Source organism: Babylonia areolata, chromosome 17 (genome assembly GCF_041734735.1).
Source record: "Babylonia areolata isolate BAREFJ2019XMU chromosome 17, ASM4173473v1, whole genome shotgun sequence".
In the NCBI taxonomy this organism is placed as follows: Eukaryota; Metazoa; Mollusca; class Gastropoda; order Neogastropoda; family Buccinidae; genus Babylonia; species Babylonia areolata.
The window spans coordinates 4,639,106-4,662,058 of record NC_134892.1 but is presented as its reverse complement, the minus strand read 5'-3'; the positions used below and the strand labels follow the sequence as shown (position 1 = coordinate 4,662,058).

At 43.2% G+C, this 22,953-nt stretch overlaps 1 protein-coding gene across 1 annotated transcript in view; it reads right to left on the bottom strand.

Moving 5' to 3' along the window:
- The window catches only part of LOC143291597 (sodium/potassium-transporting ATPase subunit alpha-like), a 42,183-nt gene that overhangs the window by 5,633 nt on the left and 13,597 nt on the right, over positions 1–22,953 (bottom strand). Inside the window, exons 4-17 of the mRNA XM_076601540.1 lie at positions 22,631–22,744; positions 21,768–22,020; positions 20,692–20,960; positions 18,531–18,729; positions 14,591–14,702; positions 12,410–12,542; positions 11,667–11,859; positions 9,427–9,739; positions 8,676–8,893; positions 6,443–6,544; positions 5,365–5,614; positions 3,540–3,714; positions 1,682–1,812; positions 278–379 (exon numbers count right to left, since the gene is read on the bottom strand). Of these exons, the coding sequence (XP_076457655.1) occupies positions 278–379; positions 1,682–1,812; positions 3,540–3,714; positions 5,365–5,614; positions 6,443–6,544; positions 8,676–8,893; positions 9,427–9,739; positions 11,667–11,859; positions 12,410–12,542; positions 14,591–14,702; positions 18,531–18,729; positions 20,692–20,960; positions 21,768–22,020; positions 22,631–22,744 (2,564 nt within the window). The remainder of the gene's footprint in view (positions 1–277; positions 380–1,681; positions 1,813–3,539; positions 3,715–5,364; positions 5,615–6,442; positions 6,545–8,675; positions 8,894–9,426; positions 9,740–11,666; positions 11,860–12,409; positions 12,543–14,590; positions 14,703–18,530; positions 18,730–20,691; positions 20,961–21,767; positions 22,021–22,630; positions 22,745–22,953) is intronic.

Below are 22,953 nucleotides of genomic sequence, written 5' to 3'. Positions count from 1 at the left end.
CATGTCAAATGTAAACAACACACCATGTCAAATGTGAACAACACATCATGCTGCAAGGAAAGAAAATACCATGTCAAGTATGAATGACACAACATGTCGAACATAAACAACACACCATGTCAACTGTACACCCAACACACTATGTCAAACGCACACAACACATCACTGCCCTGAGAGGGTACAGGCCATGTCAAATATACACACTACACACAAACCATGTCAAAAGTACACGCAACACACTACACACCATGTCCAACGCATACAACCCATCACTGACCTGAGAGGGTACATACGCAGACCTTTGTCCAGGCCGGGGCAGTAGCAGAGGAAGGCCGCCAGGGCAGTCTCGAAGAACAGGCCAAAGGTCAGGTGGTGGTTCCTGCACACACACACACACATAGAATACATGGTTTACAGTATAAAACTAAATGCTTTTAAAACTAAATATCGTAAAAACGTCACAATCTGCTGTGGAGGACTACTTTCAAATAGACATTTTCTTTTTATTAAATCCGATGCCTTAAAGCCTTTTGTACCTAAATTTTCAGACAAATCATTTCAAGATGCTGTTGATGGATTCTGTACTGCTGTTAAAAATTTCTGAAAGTTTGGCCTCTGCAGTCCAGTTGGACATTTGATTTAATGCCAGAGTCTGCACTAGTGGGTCACGGTAAAGTATGTGTAGTGAAAATCAAGTTTACAGTTAATTTTGTTCTAGGTTCTCGTTCCTTTGTACATGGATTTTTTTTTTTTGAGGGGGCGGGGGCGGGGGCGGTCTGGGGGGCTGGGGAGGGGTTTTTCTAAAATGACAGTATATGGAGAGACAAACTGAAGAACACACACATAGAAAACATGCCACGTCTTACTTGACTGAAGCACACCACCACTACTTGTTGTTTGAACCAAATCAAACCATGCATGCTGCTTGCTATAGCCTAGCCATTCTCAGGGCTGAATACCCCCCCCGCCCCCCCCCACAAGTTCTTGAACCAGTCAAAGAGAAAGGAAGGCAATGCTGAAAGGTCACTGAAGAAGAACATGTTCAAAGGCAAGACAAAGTCACCAATTTCCTTCTACAGAATTTAAGGAACACATCTTTTGCCCTCTTCCCACACCCCCCTCCCCCAAAGCCCTAAAGAAACCTTTGAAGAACAAGACACATTTAAAGTAACAAGGAATATCCCCCCCCCCCCCACACACCCACCCCCAAACAAATTCAGGTTCAAAGTTCTGCTTGGTCGGTGCTTGTGGTTTTTTTTGTTTTGTTTTTTGAAAGGTTTAGAGAGGTTTCCTTTTTTCTTTTTTTAAAATTTCTTTTCTAATTGTTAATTAGTGTTTATTCGTAAAAGAAAGGTTTGAAGTTTGTTTTCATTTTTCAGCTTATCAAGTTTTAAATGTTTTCAAGAACTTGTACAGTTTTTGGTTTCCCAGAAAAGCTCTCGAGTTTGACAAGTCAGTTTTTGATTATCAACAAGGTCTGGGAGTTTTCAGATTATTGAAAATGTTTGAAGAATTCAGCTATGTAGAGTTCTCAGTTTACTGAAAGACTCTGGCTGGATGGACTGTTTCAGATCCATTGAAAAAAAAAAAAAAAAGGTTTGGAGATTTAGAAACATGTCTCAACCAACAGACTGACAGACAGAACAATATCTACCCTCCTCCCCCCCACCCCCTTACTCACTTCATTCCCTGCTGGAAGAGTGAGAGACGCCTGGTTTTACAGATGATCAGATCGGCCCACTGCACGATCACGATGGATACGAAGAACGCAGTGTGGCAAGTGTACTCCAACTTCTTCCTCTGAGAGTATGTCTGCACAACACAGCATCAAACTTTATAGAATACATCCGCACAACACAGCATGTCACGGTTAAGTATGTGTAATTAAAATCTCTTTTTCAAGCCAACCCAAAACTCAGAAAGAAAAAATATACAACACCTAAACTAAATTCTTTCTACTTTCCAAAACGTGTGTAGTAAAGACAATGAAAGCGACATCTGACTTTGAAAAATGTACAAAGTTGAAAGTCTGCACAATGAAAGGAGCATTTGACTTTTAAAAAATGTAAAAGGTTTTAACAATAAAAGCACTGTTGCAAAGTCTCTCATTACTAACCTCTTGCTGAACAGAGATATGGAGATAAGTTAAGGTCAAAACTAACTTCAGTCTTCGAAAAAAAACACACACAAAAAAAAACCTTAGCCTTATGAAGAGCATGGGAGCAGGAGTCAAGATGGCTGCTGGAAAAAGAGGGCGCTAGTCAGGGACGCAGAGGGGAGATAAATTAAGGTTAAAACTAACTGGTCTTCTTGGCCTCTTGACAAGCCTTCTCTAACTTTTTTTTTCTTTTTTTTTTTTTGCTGCGCCATCATCTGCACCGTTTCAGTGGCATTACTCCCACGCCGCTCATTTTGATTTCCCCATACACGGCCACACCCGGGTTCGTCCGTCGCAGTTCCAGCGTAGGCAGTCCACAGGGAACCATTGATGTTAGGTCGCCAGGAGGCCACACACCAGAGGAGACCCTGCACTGCTGCTGAGTCACTTTGGTAGCCCTCTCTAACTTAGTACTATGGTCCACTCCTGCTCCCTGGGAACTCCTGAACAGCTTTCTCCGTTCCTTCAGAATTTTTTACTGTAGCCTGATGAAGCCTTTTATACACGTAAGTGTGTCTTCACAAGTGACTGAGAACGTTGATGTTTTTGACTTTTTGCATTCATTATCAGTTGTTTCGCTGGTCAGTTTAACGACTTCTCTTTTACAAAGTCCTTTAAGTAATTTCCTGTAACTGTATTTAGAGGGGTTTTTTTTTTCTTCCAAATTTCACCCACATTTTTACCCTCATTTGCCCAGTTTCCCCCAACCCTCCATTCATCCACATCTCCCACCCCTTCTAACCGATAATACTCAAGATGTATTCATAAATACTTTAACAAAATGTCTTCAATCACCGATATGTGTGACGGGACATAAAACAAAAATTCCTCCTCCTCCTTCAGAGTTATTCAAAGGAAAACCACCACCCAGGAACTCTGCACGTTATCTGCTTTGGAAATCACATCTTGTGACTCTCAACACAAACACATCTGTACAGTAGGCTGAATGTCTTCACCACCTCTGCACGTTATCTGCTTTGGAAATCACATCTTGTGACTCTCAACACAAACACATCTGTACAGTAGGCTGAATGTCTTCACCACCTCTGCACGTTATCCATTCTGGACGTCACTTTGATCCACACATCTTTACAAATTCATTCATTGCTGTTGCCATCCATATCAGGGCTGACAAACTGTATAGACTGACCCTGTAGAACCCTGGGGAAAAACCAACAACAAAAGTGCAGAAGGCCATATGTCTAAGAGTCTGCATATTACTCAATTTGGGCATAACGTTTCCCCTGACATCGACACAACTGCCTCTTATCTCATCCAATTTTTGGGAATAATGTCAACAAATTAAACACACACACACACTCGCATGCATGCACACACACACTCTGCACCCAAGACCTGAAGGTGTAAACCAGAACCTTACCCATTCCTGTCCATAGGAGTCCTCCAGATCGTTGACGCCGCGGGAGTCCCACTCCATACGGATGCCCAGCAGACGGTTGTACCAGAAACCATTCTCTCCCATGATGACAAAGTAGGTGAAGAATCCGGCAGAGGCCTGGATCATTCCGATCTGTCCGTAGGCCATCGATATCAACCTGGTAGACAAACACGCAGGGAGCTGTTAGCAGGTGTGAACCCCAGACACAGGGACCCATGTGTGGCAGTCCTGTCCCACTCTGACCATCAGAACAGCAGAGGGTCAGCGGCTGTCCCCACTACCTGGACTAGAATTTGATTACAGTGGATATGTCTTAACTCTTTCCATACGAACGGCGAAAGAGACGACGTTAACAGCAATTACCATCGGCATCATCAAAATATTGAAAGCGGAAGGCTCTTATACTGAAGAGGTGAATGTTGACAAAAAATACCACAATTCTGACGACGGAAGCTAAAGGTTGGGTCATTCAGACACCCACTGGACATCCGAGGGGTCTGTGTAGAGGAGAAGAGAGGACTGGCCGTACTGAGTGAGTTAGCCTAGTTACATCCCCACTCTCTTGAACAAAACAGTTTTAGGACAGTCGATGGTCCCTAAAGGCTATTGGTTATTTTATTTTATCATTTTATCTTCTTTTTTTTTTCTCAAGGCCTGACTAAGGAAATTGGGTTACACTGCTGGTCAGGCATCTGCTTGGCAGATGTGGTGTAGCGTATACGGATTTGTCCGAACGCAGTGACGCTTCCTTGAGCTACTGACACTGATACCCTGGAGGCCAACTGGCCCCACAAGGCTGTAGGACTAAGGACCAGTGCAATCCTGCTTCCTAGTTTTAGAGTCATGTAGTGCTGGGCTATATATCATTTCTGTTCTTTTTTCTCATTGGTTTACTGTCCTGCTCACTACAAGGTTATCTGGACATGTACACAGTCATTCATTTAAGCACATACCTAACAATGGGAAGGAGGGCTCGGGGGGTGGGGATTGGAAGAGGGGGAGGACAGTGGGGGAGTGATGAGGCAAAAAAGGTGACGACAAAGGAGTGTTATAAACCGTGCTGTTTCATCACATATTTCCAACTACAAACAGTTTCAGAATAATACCTGTCATACATTGCCGTGTGGTCAACAAACATGAACTAAACACAAAATATGCCACAAGTTCAAAGCCATTCCCATCCCACCACCTGCACAGTTCTTATGGCTCTGTCATAGTAGCGTAGTTTAGGGCCCCCAAATCATAGAAACCACACTGAAATCACAAGGGAAACCAGGTCTGCCCAGGCCTCTGTTTAAAGAACAGGCGATGCAGAAATTCAAATCTAAAACAGGAGTCCTGATGGCTGCCGGAAAAAGAGGGCGCTAGTCAGGGGGGCAATGGGGAGGTTACCTACTTCCGGGAGGTTATTAGCCGTAGCTACTTTCATTTTCTCCGCATAGGCGGATAGTAGTTTGCACAGGACAGGAATGTCAGACTAGTGGAGTCTGCACTAGTGGGTCACGGTTAACTCACTCAGTATGGCCAGTCCTCTCTTCTCCTCTACACATACCCCTCGGATGTCCAGTAGGTGTCTGAATGACCCAACCTTTAGCTTCCGTCGTCAGAATTGTGGTATTCTTTGTCAACAAACACCTCTTCAGTACAAGAGCCTTCCACTTGCAATATTTTGATGGTGGTAATTGGGGTGAAACGCTGTTAACGTCGTCTCTTTCGCCGTTCGTATGGAGAGAGTTAAGTATGTGTAATTAAAATTCAAATCCACATTATCACCATCATCATCATCACAAAACCCAAGCCAGCTGACCTCTCGTTCACCAGCTTGTCCTTGATGGGGTCACGGGGCTGGCGCTTCATGATGTCGTTCTCTGCCTTCTCGTAGGCCAGAGAGATGGCAGGCACCATGTCAGTGCCCAAGTCGATGCACAGGATGGTGATGGTGCCCAGGGGCAGGGGAATGTCAGCCAGGATGAACAGCAGGAAGGGGGAGATCTCGGGGATGTTGGACGTCAGCGTGTAGGCGATCGACTTCTTCAGGTTGTCGAAGATCAGACGTCCTGCAACACAGAGTGCTTTATTACCTCTGAGGAAAGGCTCATCCGTGGTGTAAAACACGTCAACGATTCAAAGGGGTCAACAGTCATTCAATTTGTCTATACATGATATACTTTACTGTAATATATACTCGATACTTAAGATCAATTTATTGTTTATACACAGGTACTGAAATTCACGGTCTGACATGTGCGTATACACACAAAAAATATATGAATATATGCACACACAGAGAGATAGAGAGTTAAGCCAAGCAAGTCAAGGAAGTATGTAAATAAAGATATAATATCACACACACAAACACACACTCTCTCTCACTGATTCTCTTCCTCCCATCTCTAGCCCACAACTCCTCCATGTGCCCTCAGAACACCACCCCCACCCCCATTCTCTCTTTGCCTCCACCCCTCCCCACTTTCATTGCAGAAGCTCACATCCCATAGGTAGTGGAAACCATATGATGCTTCTTAATAAGGCAGACCAAGATCAGATGTCCCACAAAACAAGGACATGCACACAAATCTTTACACTCCAGAACACATTGTTACTGTAGCGGAAACTGCGCTGCACCACCTTTTTTTTTGTTCTCAATGCAAGTCTAGCTGTACTACCATCAAAGTGGAGTCTTCTATTGAAGTCTGCCACAGACAACCCTTTCGTCACCGTAATTTCTTTAATGCCTGCTAAGTATGCCCTGTCAGCCGATGGAGCAACTGCTATGTGAAGTGGTCAGTGTTGACACACCCACACAGACACGTGTGTGTACATGCACGCACACACCCACACACAGAGTGAAGCCTCTGAAGACAAACAAAACCCCCAACACCCACCTTCCTCAACACCAGTGACGATGGAAGCGAAGTTGTCATCAAGCAGGATCATGTCCGCGGCCTGTTTGCTGACGTCACTGCCAGCGATGCCCATAGCCACACCTGTCACACACACACACACACACCTCATGCATTATGCTTTCTCTTCTCCCTCCAACAAACTTCTCTTTTATCACTAATCTAATAGCCGAATGGTTAAAGAGCTGGACTTTCAATCTGAGGGTCCTGGGTTCGAATCTCGGTGCACCTGGTGGGTAAAGGATGGAGATTTTTCTGATCTCCCAGGTCAACATATGTGCAGACCTGCTAGTGCCTGAACCCCCTTCGTGTGTATGCGCACGCAGAAGATCAAATATGCATGTTAAAGATGCTGTAATCCATGTCGGTGTTCGGTGGGTTATGGAAACAAGAATATACCCAGCATGCACACTCCCGAAAACGGAGTATGTTACATGTCTGTCTGAGTGTGTATGTGTGTGCGTCTGAAACCTGACTGAATGACACAGGAAACGAATGATGAGCGCCCAGTGGCAGCCGTCAGTCGGCTCTACCCAGGTAGGCAGCCTGTGGTGCAAATGTCCCCGTGTATGTAAAGCGCTTAGAGCTTGGTCTCTGACCGAGGATAGGCGCTATATAAGTATCCACATCAATCAATCAATCTATAATATTTGAGAGAACCTAAGGCAGAGGGCCTTTATGATTGAGTTTTCACCATAATTTTAGCTCGATTGGCCAAACAAGCTAAATAAGTTTGTGACCTGATACAAGTCTTCGTCAGATACAAAACGTGAGTGTCAAAGTATCAATAGACAGACAGAAATACGAAAAAAAACCAACTTAGCCTTGTGAAGAGCACAGGATCAGGAGTCAAGATGGGATTCCAGAAAAAGAGGAAACCAGACATGGATACAGAATGGAGGTAACCTACTTCCGGGAGGTTATTGGCCATAGCTACTTTCGTTTTCTCCGCATAGGCGGATAGTAGTTTGCACAGGACAGGAATCGGACTCCCTGCCGAAGTCTGCACTAGCGGGTCACGGTAAAGTATGTGTAGTGAAACTATAATATCTCTCTCCAACAAACTTCTTTTTCATCATCAATTTATAAATACAGCTATCTATAGGTCACTGCATACATTTATATAATTCTGTCTGTCCTTCCTGGAGCTGAAGGCACATGTTATTATCATCAATCATTTATACAGGTTTCTCTTTTTATCATCATAGGTCATTTATACAGGTATCAGGTCATTTATACAGGTCTCTCTTTCATCATCACAGGTCGCTTATACAGGTATCTCTCTGTGTCAATTTACACATTTACATTATGCTTTCAAACCCTTATTATAACTCAGTAAAACAGATTATCTATCCAAAATTGAAAATGCAATGGCTGAGAAAAACACACCAGTTGACCCTTTCCACGCCTAGGTTTCATTAAGACAGCAGGGCACTGAGCATTATCGTATCAGCATGCCATACTGGGTAAGCCTTCCTAGAGAAGAGGGCTGCCTTCATGTGCATGTTTTTGTACTGTATTTTGCTCTATTTCCGCCTTCAGGTGCATGTTTTTGTACTGTATTTTGCTGCGTTTCCTCTCCCTCAAGGGGAAAAAATAACAAACACAAGACCAACGCACACAGCATAGCCACAGTATTGAAATCGGCTTGGACCCTGTGTTCATGCTTGAAAGGAAATTTTCTGTCTAAAATTACGTTTAAATAACATACTTACCATGACCCAACTAGTGCAAACTCCGGCAGGGGTCTGACATTCCTGTCCTGTGCAAACTACTATCCGCCTATGCGGAGAAAACGAAAGCAACTACGGCCGATAACCTCCTGGAAGTAGGTAACCTCGTCTTTGTCCCGCTAGCTAGCGAAATCGCAGCGAACAGATTCACAGCACCACGATCATTTCCTATCTCTCTTGACTCTCACATACAGATACCTGCATATCTCTGTCTCTTAAAAAAAAACCCCAGCGGATATGTATGTCTGCCAATATGCCAATTCCTCCACGATTGGAAAATTAGACTCATTCAAGACTCATTCATTCACTCAAAGGAGAAAAGAAAACACACACACAAAGACAAGATGCACACACACTTAATACCTCCATGACTAGAAAATAAAAGACTCATTCAAAGACTTGTCTGTTCGCTCTTTAAGGAGAAACACACACACACACACACATACAAGACAAGACGCACGCACACAGTATGACCACCATACCAATATCAGCCTTCTTGAGGGCTGGGGAGTCGTTGACACCATCGCCGGTCACAGCCACAATCTGTCCCTGGCGCTGACATCCTTCCACAATGATCAGCTTCTGTTGGGGCGAAGTACGGGCAAACACGATCTCAGCGTGGTTTCGCAGAATCTCGTCGATCTGGGCTGGGGTCATGTCACGGAGGTCACCGCCGTGGATCACAGCAGCCTTGGCCTCTCTGGAAACCAATCGACATCATAAATCACAGCAGCCTTGGCCGCCGCCATCCACTCATACACTCCCCTCACCACCCACAGACAAGTTCATACCCCCATCTCAACACTATACCACCACCACCCCCAACACACCAACACACACACCCACACCCACAAAGAATTACAGCCAAGACTGGCAAAATTTGTTCACGAACGTTTCTTTTCATAATATGCTCATTTTTATGGTTCACTGTGCCTTATAAACCTTCAAGTTTTTAGGACAATAAAATATTCTATTCTACCGGTTTAAATAATTAATTGTTCAACAGGACACATGACTGCAATGCAAACAAAGACAAAGGGACATCAACAAGCTTAAAGCTTATACTGTGCTCACAACGCTGCACTTCAATTTTAACACGACAGCCGATGAACCATATCAACAAGCTTCAAGCTTTTTTTGTGCTCACAACGTACTTCAATTTCAACATGACGACTGATGAACCATACCATCTGTATCAAGTAGATTAATTTTAATCTACTCCCCGCACCCTACCTGGGATCCACCTCCTCCACAGGGATTCCCCGCTCAGAGGAGATGTCCTCCACCGTCTTGCTGCCCTCAGAGATGATGCCCACGCCTTTAGCAATGGCCTTGGCTGTGATGGGGTGGTCGCCTGTCACCATGATCACCTTGATTCCGGCACTGCGGCATTTGCCCACGGCATCCGGCACGGCAGCTCGGGGCGGGTCAATCATGGACATGAGGCCCACGAAACGCAGACCAGTGATGGGGAAGTTGGGGCCGTCGGGGTCAAACTCGTAGCCAGGGGGGTACTCGTCAATGGGCAGGAAGTAGTCGCAGAAACCTGTGTGTGGAAAGAGGCGGCTGTGCTTTATGTGTGTTTTTTTTCCCCCCCCCAAACATTTTTATTCAATTTTTACATTATTAAACACACACAAACATACACTAGTAACAATACATACACACACACACAGAAACAAAAAGAAGTACCACTACTACTACTACCACCACTACTGCTGTGCTTTATGCTTGTGTGGGTAACGCTTTGGGGTGTTCATGTGGTATATGTTTTGAGTTTGTTGAGCTGTGGGAGAGAGGCAGTAGCAGTGGTGTTTTGTGCTTGTTACCTTTCTGTGGATGTGTGGGTAACGCTTTGGGGGTAGAGGTTTTTTTGTTTTTTTTCCCCTCAAGGCCTGACTAAGAGCGTTGGGTGATGCTGCTGGTCAGGCATCTGTTTGGCAGATGTGATGTAGCATATATGGATTTGTCTGAATGCAGTGACACCTCTTTGAGCTACCGATACTGAGGTAGATGTTTTTGGGTTTGTTGAGCTGTGGGGAAAGAGGCAGCGGTCTTTTATGCTCGCTACGCTCCTGTGGACATGTGGGTAACGCTTTGGAGGTTTATGTAGCAGATGTTTCGAGTTTGTTGAGTTGTTGTTGCTGTGGTCGAAACTTATACTCTTTTCTGCTTGAGCAGTTTACTGGCTGCATGTGTATTTTCATAACATCCAACACATTCACACACTTTTGTATTTGTTGTTTTTATAAAGCATGTGCATGCACACACACCAACACACACCTCCAAATGTGAAGTCAATGCTAGCCACAGCAACTGAGAGCTTAAAGCAGTGAACTTTTCATCTGAGGGATGTGGAATTAAATCCCAGTGACAGCACCTGGTGGGTAAAGAGTGGAGAAGCAGAAGTAGAAGAAGAAGCAGAAGAAGAAGAAGAAGAAGAAGAAGAAGAAGAAGAAAAAGAAAAAGCAGAAGAAGAAGAAGAAGCAGAAGCAGAAGCAGAAGAAGCAGAAGAAAAAGCAGAAGAAGAAGAAGAAGAAGAAGCAGAAGAAAAAGCAGAAGCAGAAGAAGAAGCAGAAACAGAAGAAGCACAAGAAAAAGCAGAACAGGAAGCAGAAATAGAAGTAGAAGAAGCAGAAGCAGAAGCAGAAGAAGCAGAAGAAAAAGCAGAAGCAGAAGAAAAAGCATAAGAAGAAACAGAAGAAGAAGCAGAAAAAGCAGGAAGCAGAAGTAGAAGAAGAAGCAGAAGAAAAAGCAGAAGAAGAAAAAGTAGAAGAAGAAGAAGAAGAAGAAGAAGAAGAAGAAGAAGAAGCAGAAGAAAAAGCAGAAGGAGAAGAAGAAGAAGCAGCAGAAGAAGAAAAAGAAGCAGAAGCAGAAGAAGAAGAAGAAGAAGCAGAAGAAAAAGCAGAAGAAGAAGAAGCAGAAGAAGAAGAAGAAACAGACGAAAAAGCAGAAGAAGCAGAAGAAGAAGAAAAAGCAGAAGCAGAAGCAGAAGAAACACAAGAAAAAGCAGAACAGGAAGCAGAAGAAAAAGCAGAAGAAGAAGAAGAAAAAGCAGAAGAACAAGAAGAAGCAGAAGAAAAAGCAGAAGAAAAAGAAGAAGCAGCAGAAGAAGAAGAAAAAGCAGAAGCAGAAGAAAAAGCAGAAGCAGAAGAAGAAGCAGAAACAGAAGAAGCACAAGAAAAAGCAGAACAGGAAGCAGAAATAGAAGTAGAAGAAGCAGAAGAAGCAGAAGCAGAAGCAGAAGAAGCAGAAGAAAAAGCAGAAGCAGAAGAAAAAGCATAAGAAGAAACAGAAGAAGAAGCAGAAAAAGCAGGAAGCAGAAGTAGAAGAAGAAGAAGAAGAAAAAGCAGAAGAAGAAGAAGCAGAAGAAGAAGAAGAAGAAGAAGCAGAAGAAGTAGAAGAAGAAGAAGAAGAAACAGTAGAAGAAGAACCAGAAGTAGAACCACCACCACCACCACCACACTCCTCACCCAGCACACGCTCTCCCAGCCCTCCCAGCTCCAGGTAAGCAGCGTTGAAGGCCTCACGGAAGTTGTCATCCAGGGGCTGCTCTTTGCCGTTGAGCAGGATGGTGGAGCAGCGGTCCATGATCCTCTCCGGGGCTCCCTTCATCACAAGCAGGTAGCGGGGGTCGTTCGGGTCCTCGGTCTCATGGATGGACACCTGAACACCACCACCCATGCAGTGTTTGTACTTGTAGTACTGCATTGCTTTGCGTTTCGTTTGGTGCTGCGCTGTATTGTTCTGTTTTGCATTGCATTATTTTTACAGGGTATTGTTTTGTATTGCAAAGCGTTGTATTGTTTTGCATTGTATTGCAATGTATTGTTTCGTATTATATTGCACTGCGATGTTTTGTTTTGTACGGATTGTATTGTATTGTTTTGTACGGATTTTATTGCATTATGTTGCGTTGTTTTCTCTAAGTGCATACTACACAGAGTACATCAGTTTATTGTCTTATCTAAACGATGAGCATCCAGACCACCACTGAACGTCTAGCGGAGGGGAAGAAAGTAAAGACGAGAGCGGAATCCAATCCCATTGCACTCTTAAGATTTTCTGCAACATCTTAGGTTGATGCCTATTATTATCATTATCATCATTATGATGCACACGGAATTCCACTCGCAAAGGCACCACCACCACCACCCCCTCCCAGCCTCTCCCCCCACCCCCCCACTCCCATCTCCCCAACACGATGATCAGTTACCTGGTACTTGTTGGAAGAGTTGAAGGGGATCTCCACAATCTTCTTGTTGCGACGACGGTACTCCGTCACCTGGCCGATGGACAGCTCCACGCACTTCAACAAGGCAGACTCGGAGGCATCGCCGTTGCACTCCCTGGGGAACAGAATATGGTGTAGTGCAGTGTAGTGTAATGTAGTGGGGAACAGAATATGGTGTGGTGTAGTGTTTTGTGGTGTAGTGTAGTGCAGTGTAGTGCAGTGAAGTGCAGTAATGTAGTATTGTTCCCTGGGGAACAGAATATAGTGTAGTGTAGTTCCCTGGGGAACAGAATACAGTGTAGTGTAGTGTAGTGTAGTGTAGTGTAGTGTAATGTAGTGGGGAACAGAATATGGTGTGGTGTAGTGTTTTGTGGTGTAGTGTAGTGCAGTGTAGTGCAGTGAAGTGCAGTAATGTAGTATTGTTCCCTGGGGAACAGAATACAGTGCAGTGCAGTGCAGTGTAGTGTAGTGTAGTGTAGCATAGCATAGTGTCGTGTCATGTCATGTCGTGTTCCGTGGGGAACAGAATACAGTGTAGTGTAGTGTAGCATAGTGTCGTGTCATGTCGTGTCGTGTTCCGTGGGGAACAGAATACAGTGTAGTGTAGTGTAGTGTAGCACAGCATATTGTTGTGTAGTGCATTGTAGTGTAGACTAGTGTTGTGTTGTAGTGTTTTGTGTTGCAGTGCTATGCTCTGTTATAGTGTATCAAACTGTATTGCAGTGCAGTGAAACGTAGCGTAGCGTTTTGTATTGTCCTGTAGTGAACTGTAGTATAGTGTAATGCATTCAATTTGTACTGAATTGCATTGCATTGCATTGCAGTTTAGTGCTTTGTATTGTATTGTAGTGCATTAAATTCGCATTGCACTGCATTGCAAGCATAGTATACTATAGCATAGTATTGTGAAGAACAGAACAGTTTAGTATAGTGTTGCACTGTATGGCACTGTATTGTATGTACTGCACTGTATCTACCTGTAATATATTCAATCGTACTGTTTTCTAACGCATTACTATTTTGTCGCAACAAATTCGGGCTGCTCTCACTGGGGAAATCTTTCTATGCAGATGCACCACCAGCAGGTCAGCACACCACAATAACCAGTCTGGAAAGCCCAACATACAGCAGTTTCAGTTTCTCAAGATGAAATGAAATGAAATTATGTTGCTTAGAGCCTCGCTGACCACTAAGGCCATCTCAAGGCTATCGCCACGTTAATTACTACTACAAGGGTAAAAAAACAAACAATTAAAACGAATCACCACTTCAAACTTTCCACTCAAAGTTTAAAAAAACTTCTATAGTTTAAAACCATCAAATCTGATTAAAAATTTTCACTTCTTTCAAGAAGTCCATCAGCGTCCACGGAGGGACATCACAAAACAAGGTCTTTGAAGAAACTGCCGTGTAATGTCTGTGTCTAACGTCATGCAGAGTTTCTCAAGATGGTTTCAAAGCATCTTGACAACTCTGTACACACTGCACCACATCTGCTTGGCAGATGCATGACCAGCAGTAAAATCCAACACACCCATCATGCCTGCAGTTCAAGCACACATATATATATTTGTGTACCTATCAAAGTGGATCTCTTCCACATAATTCTGTCACATTTATGTCAGTCACCATTGGTTGTTTTTCAGTGTCCGAAGTGGTGTGCTGCACACGGGACTTCAGTTTATCATCTCATCCATTTATTTATTTATTATTATTATTTTATTATTATTATTATCATTACTACTACCTTTTTTATATTTTAATTCTTATTTATTTATTTATGTAAGCTTATCTATTATTTATTCACCTTTTTTTTTTTTTTTCAAGGCCTGACTATGCGCGATGGGTTACACTGCTGGTCAGGCATCTGCTTGGCAGATGTAGTGTAGCGTATATGGATTTGTCCGAACGCAGTGACGCCTCCTTGAGCTACTGAAACTGAAAAAACACCCAGTCTGATTTTCCAGTCAAACTTGGGAGGAAGGGTGACACGTGGATTTGAACCCAGGCCCTCCAGAAACACCGTACTGGCAGAAAAACAACATCTCAACCATTCTGCCATCTTCCTCCGTGGCAGGCACAGAGCCAAAAGGCGTGGCTGTGGGGGGGGGGTGCAGCACTGAACGTACTGACAAACACGTCCGTCCACTGAGTACTACTCACCTCTTGAGGATTGGCACGTTGTCCTGGTTACCCTTGAACTCGGCACGGTTGCACAGCATGGCAACACGGGACAGAGCCATCCAGGTGGGGTCGCTGCGGCTGTAGGTGGCGTCTGTACAAACACCACAAAACATGACTCCTGTCAAGTCACACACACAGAACAGGAAGCAGAGGAACAACAACAACAACATGGAGGGAGGAAGTTTGTTTAATGTCCCGTCACACATATCGGCGATTGAAGACATTTTGTTAAAGTATTTATGAATACATTTGAGTATTATCGGTTAGTGAGAGGCAGTGAGACACGGAGTGCGAGTGTGTGACGCTGTGCAAAGGAAATGGACTTGACAGTTCAAGGTAATTTACAACTCTGTGTGTGTCTTGACAGTTTATGACACCTGACATCTCTGTTCGAGGACATTGTAAACCGATACTGTTTGCATTTCCTGAAAACATAGAGAGACAGAGACAGAGGGAGAGAGAGAGAGACAGAGAGGGTGAGAGAGAGAGGGAGAGAGAAAAGTCTGGGATGTGGATAGAGAGAATGAGAGATAGAATGAGGAAAGAAGAGAGAGAGAGATTGAGATTGAGATTGAGATGGTTTATTCATATAGGCCACAGCCCCTTTGAAGGGGGATATACAGTAAAATGCTAAAGTCATACATTCAAAAGTCTTCATGATGTAACATATACATTTCTCCTTTTGAGTGCTTTATACAGATATAGAGCGAACTCCTTGACAGTCTTTTCATTTGTTGATGACATTAACATGATAAGTCTAAACAAGCAAGGGTGTTGACAGTATTTAAGTGGAATCAATTGTTCTCTAAGATCTCTTAATACTGGGCAACACAGCACAAAGTGAACTTCATCTTCTTTAGATTCTTGACACATTGGACAAAACAAATTTTGGGCACATGATTTTCGATATCGATAATAATGCGTACATATTTCAGTAACACCTAATCTAAACCTTGCCAAAGTATATTTCAGATGTCTATCAAGTCTCATTGACAAATAAACTGGCATATTATAAGGTATATGACAAAACATTCGATACAAATCAAATCTGTCGCTATTCTGAATATGAGAGTTCCAATTTTGCCATCTACAATCAATTAATGTTCTACGAAATACATGAATAAAATTACTGATATCTCCGACACTTTGGTTCAACCATACGAAACCAAAACCATACTCACAAAGTTTCATTCTCACATTAGACACCCAATTTCTCTTGCCTCTATTATCTAAATCTAATAGCATTCTATAAGCTTTATGGGGTAATCTGTGCTCTTCCATCTGAGTTATTTTCAGCCAATATTGAATACATTTAACAGTGGAAGTCAAAACTATGGGATATCTGGCTGTTTCTCCATACACTAAATCATTTGGTGTTTGTAATGACAATCCGAGCAATTTCTTTAAAGCATATAGGTGTATTTTTTCACAGTATACAGCAGCAGAATCGAGACCCCATATTTCAGCTCCATATAGTACCATAGGTTGAATTTGTGAATCAAATAACTTTAAAAATAAAGTTGCAGAATCGTTGTTTAACAATGATAATTTCTTCATTATACACAATAATGCATTTTTAGCTCTGCTAACGAGATCTTTACAAGCAAAGACAAAACTTAAACGTGTCGAGAAATATAAACCTAAGTATTTATATATATTGACAACAGGCATTACATCTCCATTGTAAGTCCATCTTTCTCTTGATGCAAGGTACCCTCCCTTTCTAAATACAATTATATTGCTTTTTGCCATATTAACCTTTAATTGTAAAGAAAATGCAGCTCTTTGTAAACTATTTAGTTGAGTCTGTAATCCAATTACCGTTTCCGATATTAAAACAATATCATCAGCTAACAAAAGAATAAAGATTTCAAGAAAATTATCTGTAAACTTTGCACCATGCCTTCCACAACGTATAACTTCAAGAGCCAGCTCATTAATAAATAAAGAGAACAAAACGGGACTACAAACATCACCTTGCTTTACACCAGAAGTGCAATTAATATATTCTGTCAGAGCAGCGCCAGATCTCACTCTTGCCTTAACACACTCATACATACTCACAACACATTTATAAAGTTTTCCATGGATACCATTTTTAAGCAAAATAGGCCACAGCAACGTTCTATTGACGGAATCAAACGCTTTCTCGAAATCAATAAATGCTACATATAATTTCCGATTTAGACAAAACTGTTTTTGAACAAATGCCATTAATGTGAACATGTGATCTATAGTGGAATAGTTTTTCTTGAAACCTGCTTGGAATTCACCTGTAATGTTATTATCACTCACCCATTCTTGCAGTCTCCTGTTAATCACAGCACTGTATAACTTACTACATACATTACACAATGAAATGCCTCTGTAGTTATTTGGGTTGTTTGCGTCACCTTTCTTATACAATGGAAGGACAATAGATTCTGACCAACTTTCGGGATAGATCCCTTTGTCAAATAAAGAATTGAAAAAGTTAACAAGAAAATCTAAAACTACATTAACCTGGCAGGCATTTTTAATCAACTCACCTATAATTCCATCTGGGCCAGAAGCCTTGCGAGATTTTACCTTTCTTAAAGCAAACAGAATCTCTTCTCTTGAAATAGGACGATTTAAATTTTCATCACCATACTCACCTATACTCTCATGTTCACTGTCCCTATTTTCCAGCTGACTATAAGAGTCAACGTTTCGTTCAAGCAACTCCCTAAAGTGCCGAAACCACGTTTCTAAGCTAATGTTATTCACAGGTTGAGTTCTTTTCCTTGAAATTTTGTGCACATAATCCCAGAATTCTTTTTGACTTTTTATAGACTGAAGTAATCCACTTAATAGGCCATCATTGTATTCCTTCTTTTTTCTTTTCAAAAGACGTTTGTATTCTTTCCTAGCTTTACAAAAGGACTCACGTGTTGGTTTGGACAGAGTACGACGGAATCTATTCAATAAATTTCTAACATTCCTTTTAGCAACTTTGCATTCCATGTCATACCAATCGCCTTCTTTTTCTTTCCTGCCAATACTCACCTGTTTCTTCATACATGTTGCTGCTTCTTTCAGGCTACAGTTAAATTCATGCAGTGCTTCATTAATATCTACATCAATTAAATTAATCGCCTTTTGCATACGGTCCTGCATTACATCAGAAAAAATCGCAGCACTAAATATATCAACATACACATCATTCCAAACAATTTTCTCAATCACACGACAGGCATTCATCACATGTGCGCTGTTTGGGTTGTTATTCGGGAAACTAATAAATAATACCAAAGGCATATGGTCTGATTCGATTCTCTCATATACACATAATTCACAGTTATCAGAAAGACTCAAAAATAAATCACATGACATTAAAAAATAGTCATTAACGCTGCTTCCGCTATCAGATATGAACGTGTAGTGACCTTGACGATCACCCTGACACATACCATTTATAATGCACAAATTCAGAGCAGTACACATATTAAGCAATAACTTTCCATAATTGTTCAAAACATTATCTTCCGAATTTCTGTTTACATTCAGTGGACCACTTTTATGTTGAACATCAAATGAAGACATGTTTTCCTCCAAATCACAAGAAATATTCGAAACTCTGCTGTTGAAATCACCACTAAGTAACACAAACACATCATCTTTTACATGAAGCAAACAATCACATAGAGAGAGAGAGAGAGAGAGAGAGAGAGAGAGAGAGAGAGAAGAGGTGCAGAGTTAATCTACAGACAGATAGATATTTATTTCTGGCTGGTTGGTTGGTCAAAACCAACTGGCTTGTGTACGCACGCTCACACCAAAAAAAAAACAACAAAAAAAAAAAAAACATTCACCACCACCACCACCACACAATCACCCACCACCACCTTCCCCACTCCCCTCTCTCCCACACCCACTCCCCCACCCCTCACACACTCACTGGACTGATCGTCACTGGTGTCGGCCTCCACGATGCGGCCGTCAAACCACATGTGGGCCACCGTCATACGGTTCTGGGTCAGGGTTCCAGTCTTGTCGGAGCAGATGGTGGAGGTGGATCCCAGGGTCTCCACAGCCTCCAGGTTCTTCACCAGGCAGTTCTTGTGGGCCATGCGCTTGGCCGTCAGCGTCAGACACACCTGTACACACACACACACCTGTCATCACTGCATGTCCTCCTGTGATGCAGGTAAGACACACCTGTACACACACCTGTCATCACTACATGTCCTGTGATGCAGGTTGAACACACCTGTACACACACCTGTCATCACTACATGTCCTCCTGTAATGCAGGAAAGACACACCTGTACACACACCTGTCATCACTACATGTCCTGTGATGCAGGTTAGACACCTGTACACACACCTATCATCACTACATGTCCTGTAATGCAGGTAAAACACACCTGTACACACACCTGTCATCACTACATGTCCTGTGATGCAGGTTAGACACCTGTACACACACCTGTCATCACTACATGTCCTCCTGTGATGCAGGTTAGACACCTGTACAAACACCTATAATCACTACATGTCCTGTGATGCAGGTTAGACACCTGTACACACACCTGTCATCACTACATGTCCTCCTGTGATGCAGGTTAGACACCTGTACAAACACCTATAATCACTACAGGTCCTGTGATGCAGGTTAGACACCTGTACAAACACCTGTCATCATATGTCCTGTGATGCAGGTTAGACACCTGTACAAACACCTGTCATCACTACATGTCCTCCTGTGATGCAGGTAAGACACCTGTACACACACCTGTCATCACTACAGGTCCTGTGATGCAGGTTAGACACCTGTACACACACCTATCATCACTACAGGTCCTGTGATGCAGGTTAGACACCTGTACACACACCTGTCATCACTACATGTCCTCCTGTGATGCAGGTTAGACACCTGTACAAACACCTGTCATCACTACAGGTCCTGTGATGCAGACAGACACCTGTACAAACACCTGTCATCACTACAGGCCCTCCTGTGATGCAGGTTATACACCTGTGATGCAGACAGACACCTGTACAAACACCTGTCATCACTACAGGCCCTCCTGTGATGCAGGTTATACACCTGTGATGCAGAAAGACACCTGTACAAACACCTGTCATCACTACAGGTCCTCCTGTGATGCAGGTTATGCACCTGTGTGACTCACCTCGACATTTTTTCATTATTTTGTCACATTCCCTGCCCAGTCCCTCCTCCATTAAACTGTAATTCATCACTGACAATCAATGTGATTCCCTCTCAATCTCCATCTATTTCTTTGTTCCCATTCACTTGTTCTTCCTTTCTGTCCAGTTGTGAACAGTGAGGCTGACAATCATGCTTATATTTATTACCAATCCTTTAAGCTATAGGCTATGACTGCCCAAAGAGAAAACAGCATTGACATCAGTAATGATTTATATATGACTGGAAAGTATCTAATTCTATCAATATTGCATGTGTGTAACGTTCATCAGCCAACATACTAAACCAAAGGAATAATAATTCATCACATGCTTGAGCAAAATGTCAGCCGTCAACCTGTTGTTGCCCTGTTGCGTATGCGTGAATGTATGTTTCCTGAATGAAGATTTTTCTAACCAGCCACTCACGATGACAGTGGCAAGCAGCCTTTTAGCACACTGCTGTTCATGTGTGCGTGACTGAAACTCGATTGACACAGAAAACGAATGATGGGTGCCCAATGGCAGCTGTCAGCCAGCTCTGCCCTGGTAACCGGCCTGTTGTGCGAATGACTCTGTGTCTGTAAAGCGCTTAGAGCTTGGTCTCTGACCCAGGATAGGCGCTGTATAAGTACCCATATCATCGTCGTCATCATGTTTGTATACATGTGTTTTCTGACTAAGATTTGTTTCGGGCCTGGTTAGTACTTGGATGGGTGACCGCCTGGGAACACTGGGTGCTGTTGGCAACCTTTTTTTTTTTTTCATCTCAAGGCCTGACTAAGTGTGTTGGGTTATGCTGCTGGTCAGGCATCTGCTCGGCAGCTGTGGTGTAGCATATATGGATTTGACTGAACGCAGTGATGCCTCCTTGAGCTGCTGATACTGAAACTCAACCATCCACTCACAGTGACAGTGGCCAGCAGCCCCTCAGGCACGTTGGCGACGATGATACCGATGAGGAAGATGACAGCGTCCAGCCAGAAGTAGCCCAAGATGAAGGCGATGATGAAGAAGGTCACGCCCAGGAACACAGCCACGCCGGTGATGATGTGGATGAAGTGAGCGATTTCCTTGGCGATGGGCGTGTCTCCCACCTCCAGACCTGACGCCAGGTTGGCGATTCGCCCCATCACAGTGTTGTCGCCCGTCTTGATCACAATCCCACGGCACGTGCCTGTCAACGCAACGACAACAATCATCGTCATCATCACCGCATGTCTTGATCACCATCACCACAATGGTGATTAGAATAACTGCCTATCTTGATCACAATCGTCACAATGATAAAAATAACATAACAACCACCTGCATCACAATCTCTCCCAATTGTCACAATGATAATATCTTAACGTCAGCTATCTAGGTAACGATCACATCACAGGTTCCTTTACGATAGTAACAATTCCTCAACAGTCTTCATTTTACATTTTGAAAGTTTTACAAACTTTTCCCCTGAAGACCAGTCAGTGCGTTGAAAGAGCAGCAGCATTTTAAAATACAGCAGATCTGACCCATCAGAACAGCAGCATTCACATAAAAAATCTCAATGGGACAAAAGAGTCATCCATACTGAACAAAATAAAAGGTGGTGGTTTTTCTCCAAATTTCAGAAAGAAATCTGTTGTGACACAGAGTAAAACACAAGACAACACAAAAGAAAGGGTACACACCCTCCACACTGTAAATCTGTTGTGACAGAGTAAAATTGTTGTGACACAGAGTAAAAGTGTTGTGACACAGAGTAAAACATCGTAACACAACACGGAGTACCCACCCTCCACACTGTAAATCTGTTTTAACACAGAGTAAATCTGCTGTGACACAGAGTAAAACAACACAACACCTAACACGGCATACCCACACTGCAACTTTGTTGACACAGAGTGAAACATCACAAAATATAAAAGCGTACCCACCCATCACACTAAATCTGTTGTGACACAGAGTAAAACAACACAACACAAAACAAAGGGGTACCCACCCTCCACAGCGTTCGTGGAGAAGAAGCAGATGTTACGGGTCTCCAGGGGGTTTTCGTGAGTGAACTCGGCCGTCCTCGTCTGGGGCTCAGACTCTCCCGTCAGGGAGGAGTTGTCCACCTTGAAGCTGTGGGCACTGATCACCCGCAGATCTGCCGGAACACGGTCGCCGAACTTGCACTCCACGATGTCGCCCACCACCAGTTCCTCGGCTTTGACGCTCAGCTTCTGGTTGCCACGCAGCACCACGGCAAACTGCAAGACAGAAAGCCGACTTTGTAAGGTACTCTTCTTCTTCTTCGTTCGTAGGCTGCAACTCCCACGTTCACTCGTATGTACGTAAGTGGGCTTTTATGTGTATGACCGTTTTTACCCCGCTATGTAGACAGCCATACTCCCGTGTTCGGGTGTGTGCATGCTGGGTATGTTCTTGTTTCAATAACCCACCGAACGCTGACATGGATTACAGATCTTTAATGTGCGTATTTGATATTCTGCTTGCATATACACCCAAAGAGGGTTCAAACACTTGCAGGTCTGCACATATGTTCACCTGGGAGATCAGAAAAATCTCCCCCCTTTACCCACCAGGTGTTGTTACCTATATTCAAACCCGGGACCCTCAGATTCAAAGTCCACCGCAAACTGCAAGACACAAAGCTGACCTTGCTAGGTACTGTTCCAATGCAGTTCCACCACAAACTGCAAGACACAAAGCTGACATTGCTAGGTACTGTTCAAGACACAAAGCTGACATTGCTAGGTACTGTTCAAGACACAAAGCTGACATTACTGGATACTGTTTTTTGTTTGTTGATTTTTTTTTTTGGGGGGGGGGGGGGGGGTCACTACAGTCCTCCTTCACCTGAGGGACGAGGTTCTTGAAGGAGTCCATGATCCTGGATGACTTGGCTTCTTGGTAATAGGAGAACACACCGGTCACCACCACCACCGCCGTCAGTACCACGCCCAGGTACAACTGAAAACACACACACACACAACATGATTAGAATAATGATAATAATGGTAACAAAAACAACAGCAACCATAATAATAATACAAGAGGAAGAAGAAGGAGAAGATGAAGAAGGAGAAGATGAAGGAGAAGAAGAAAGAAGAGGTAATGGAAGAGGAGGAAGGAGGAGAAGAAAACGAAGAAGAGAAAAGAGAAGAAAGAGCATGAGGAGG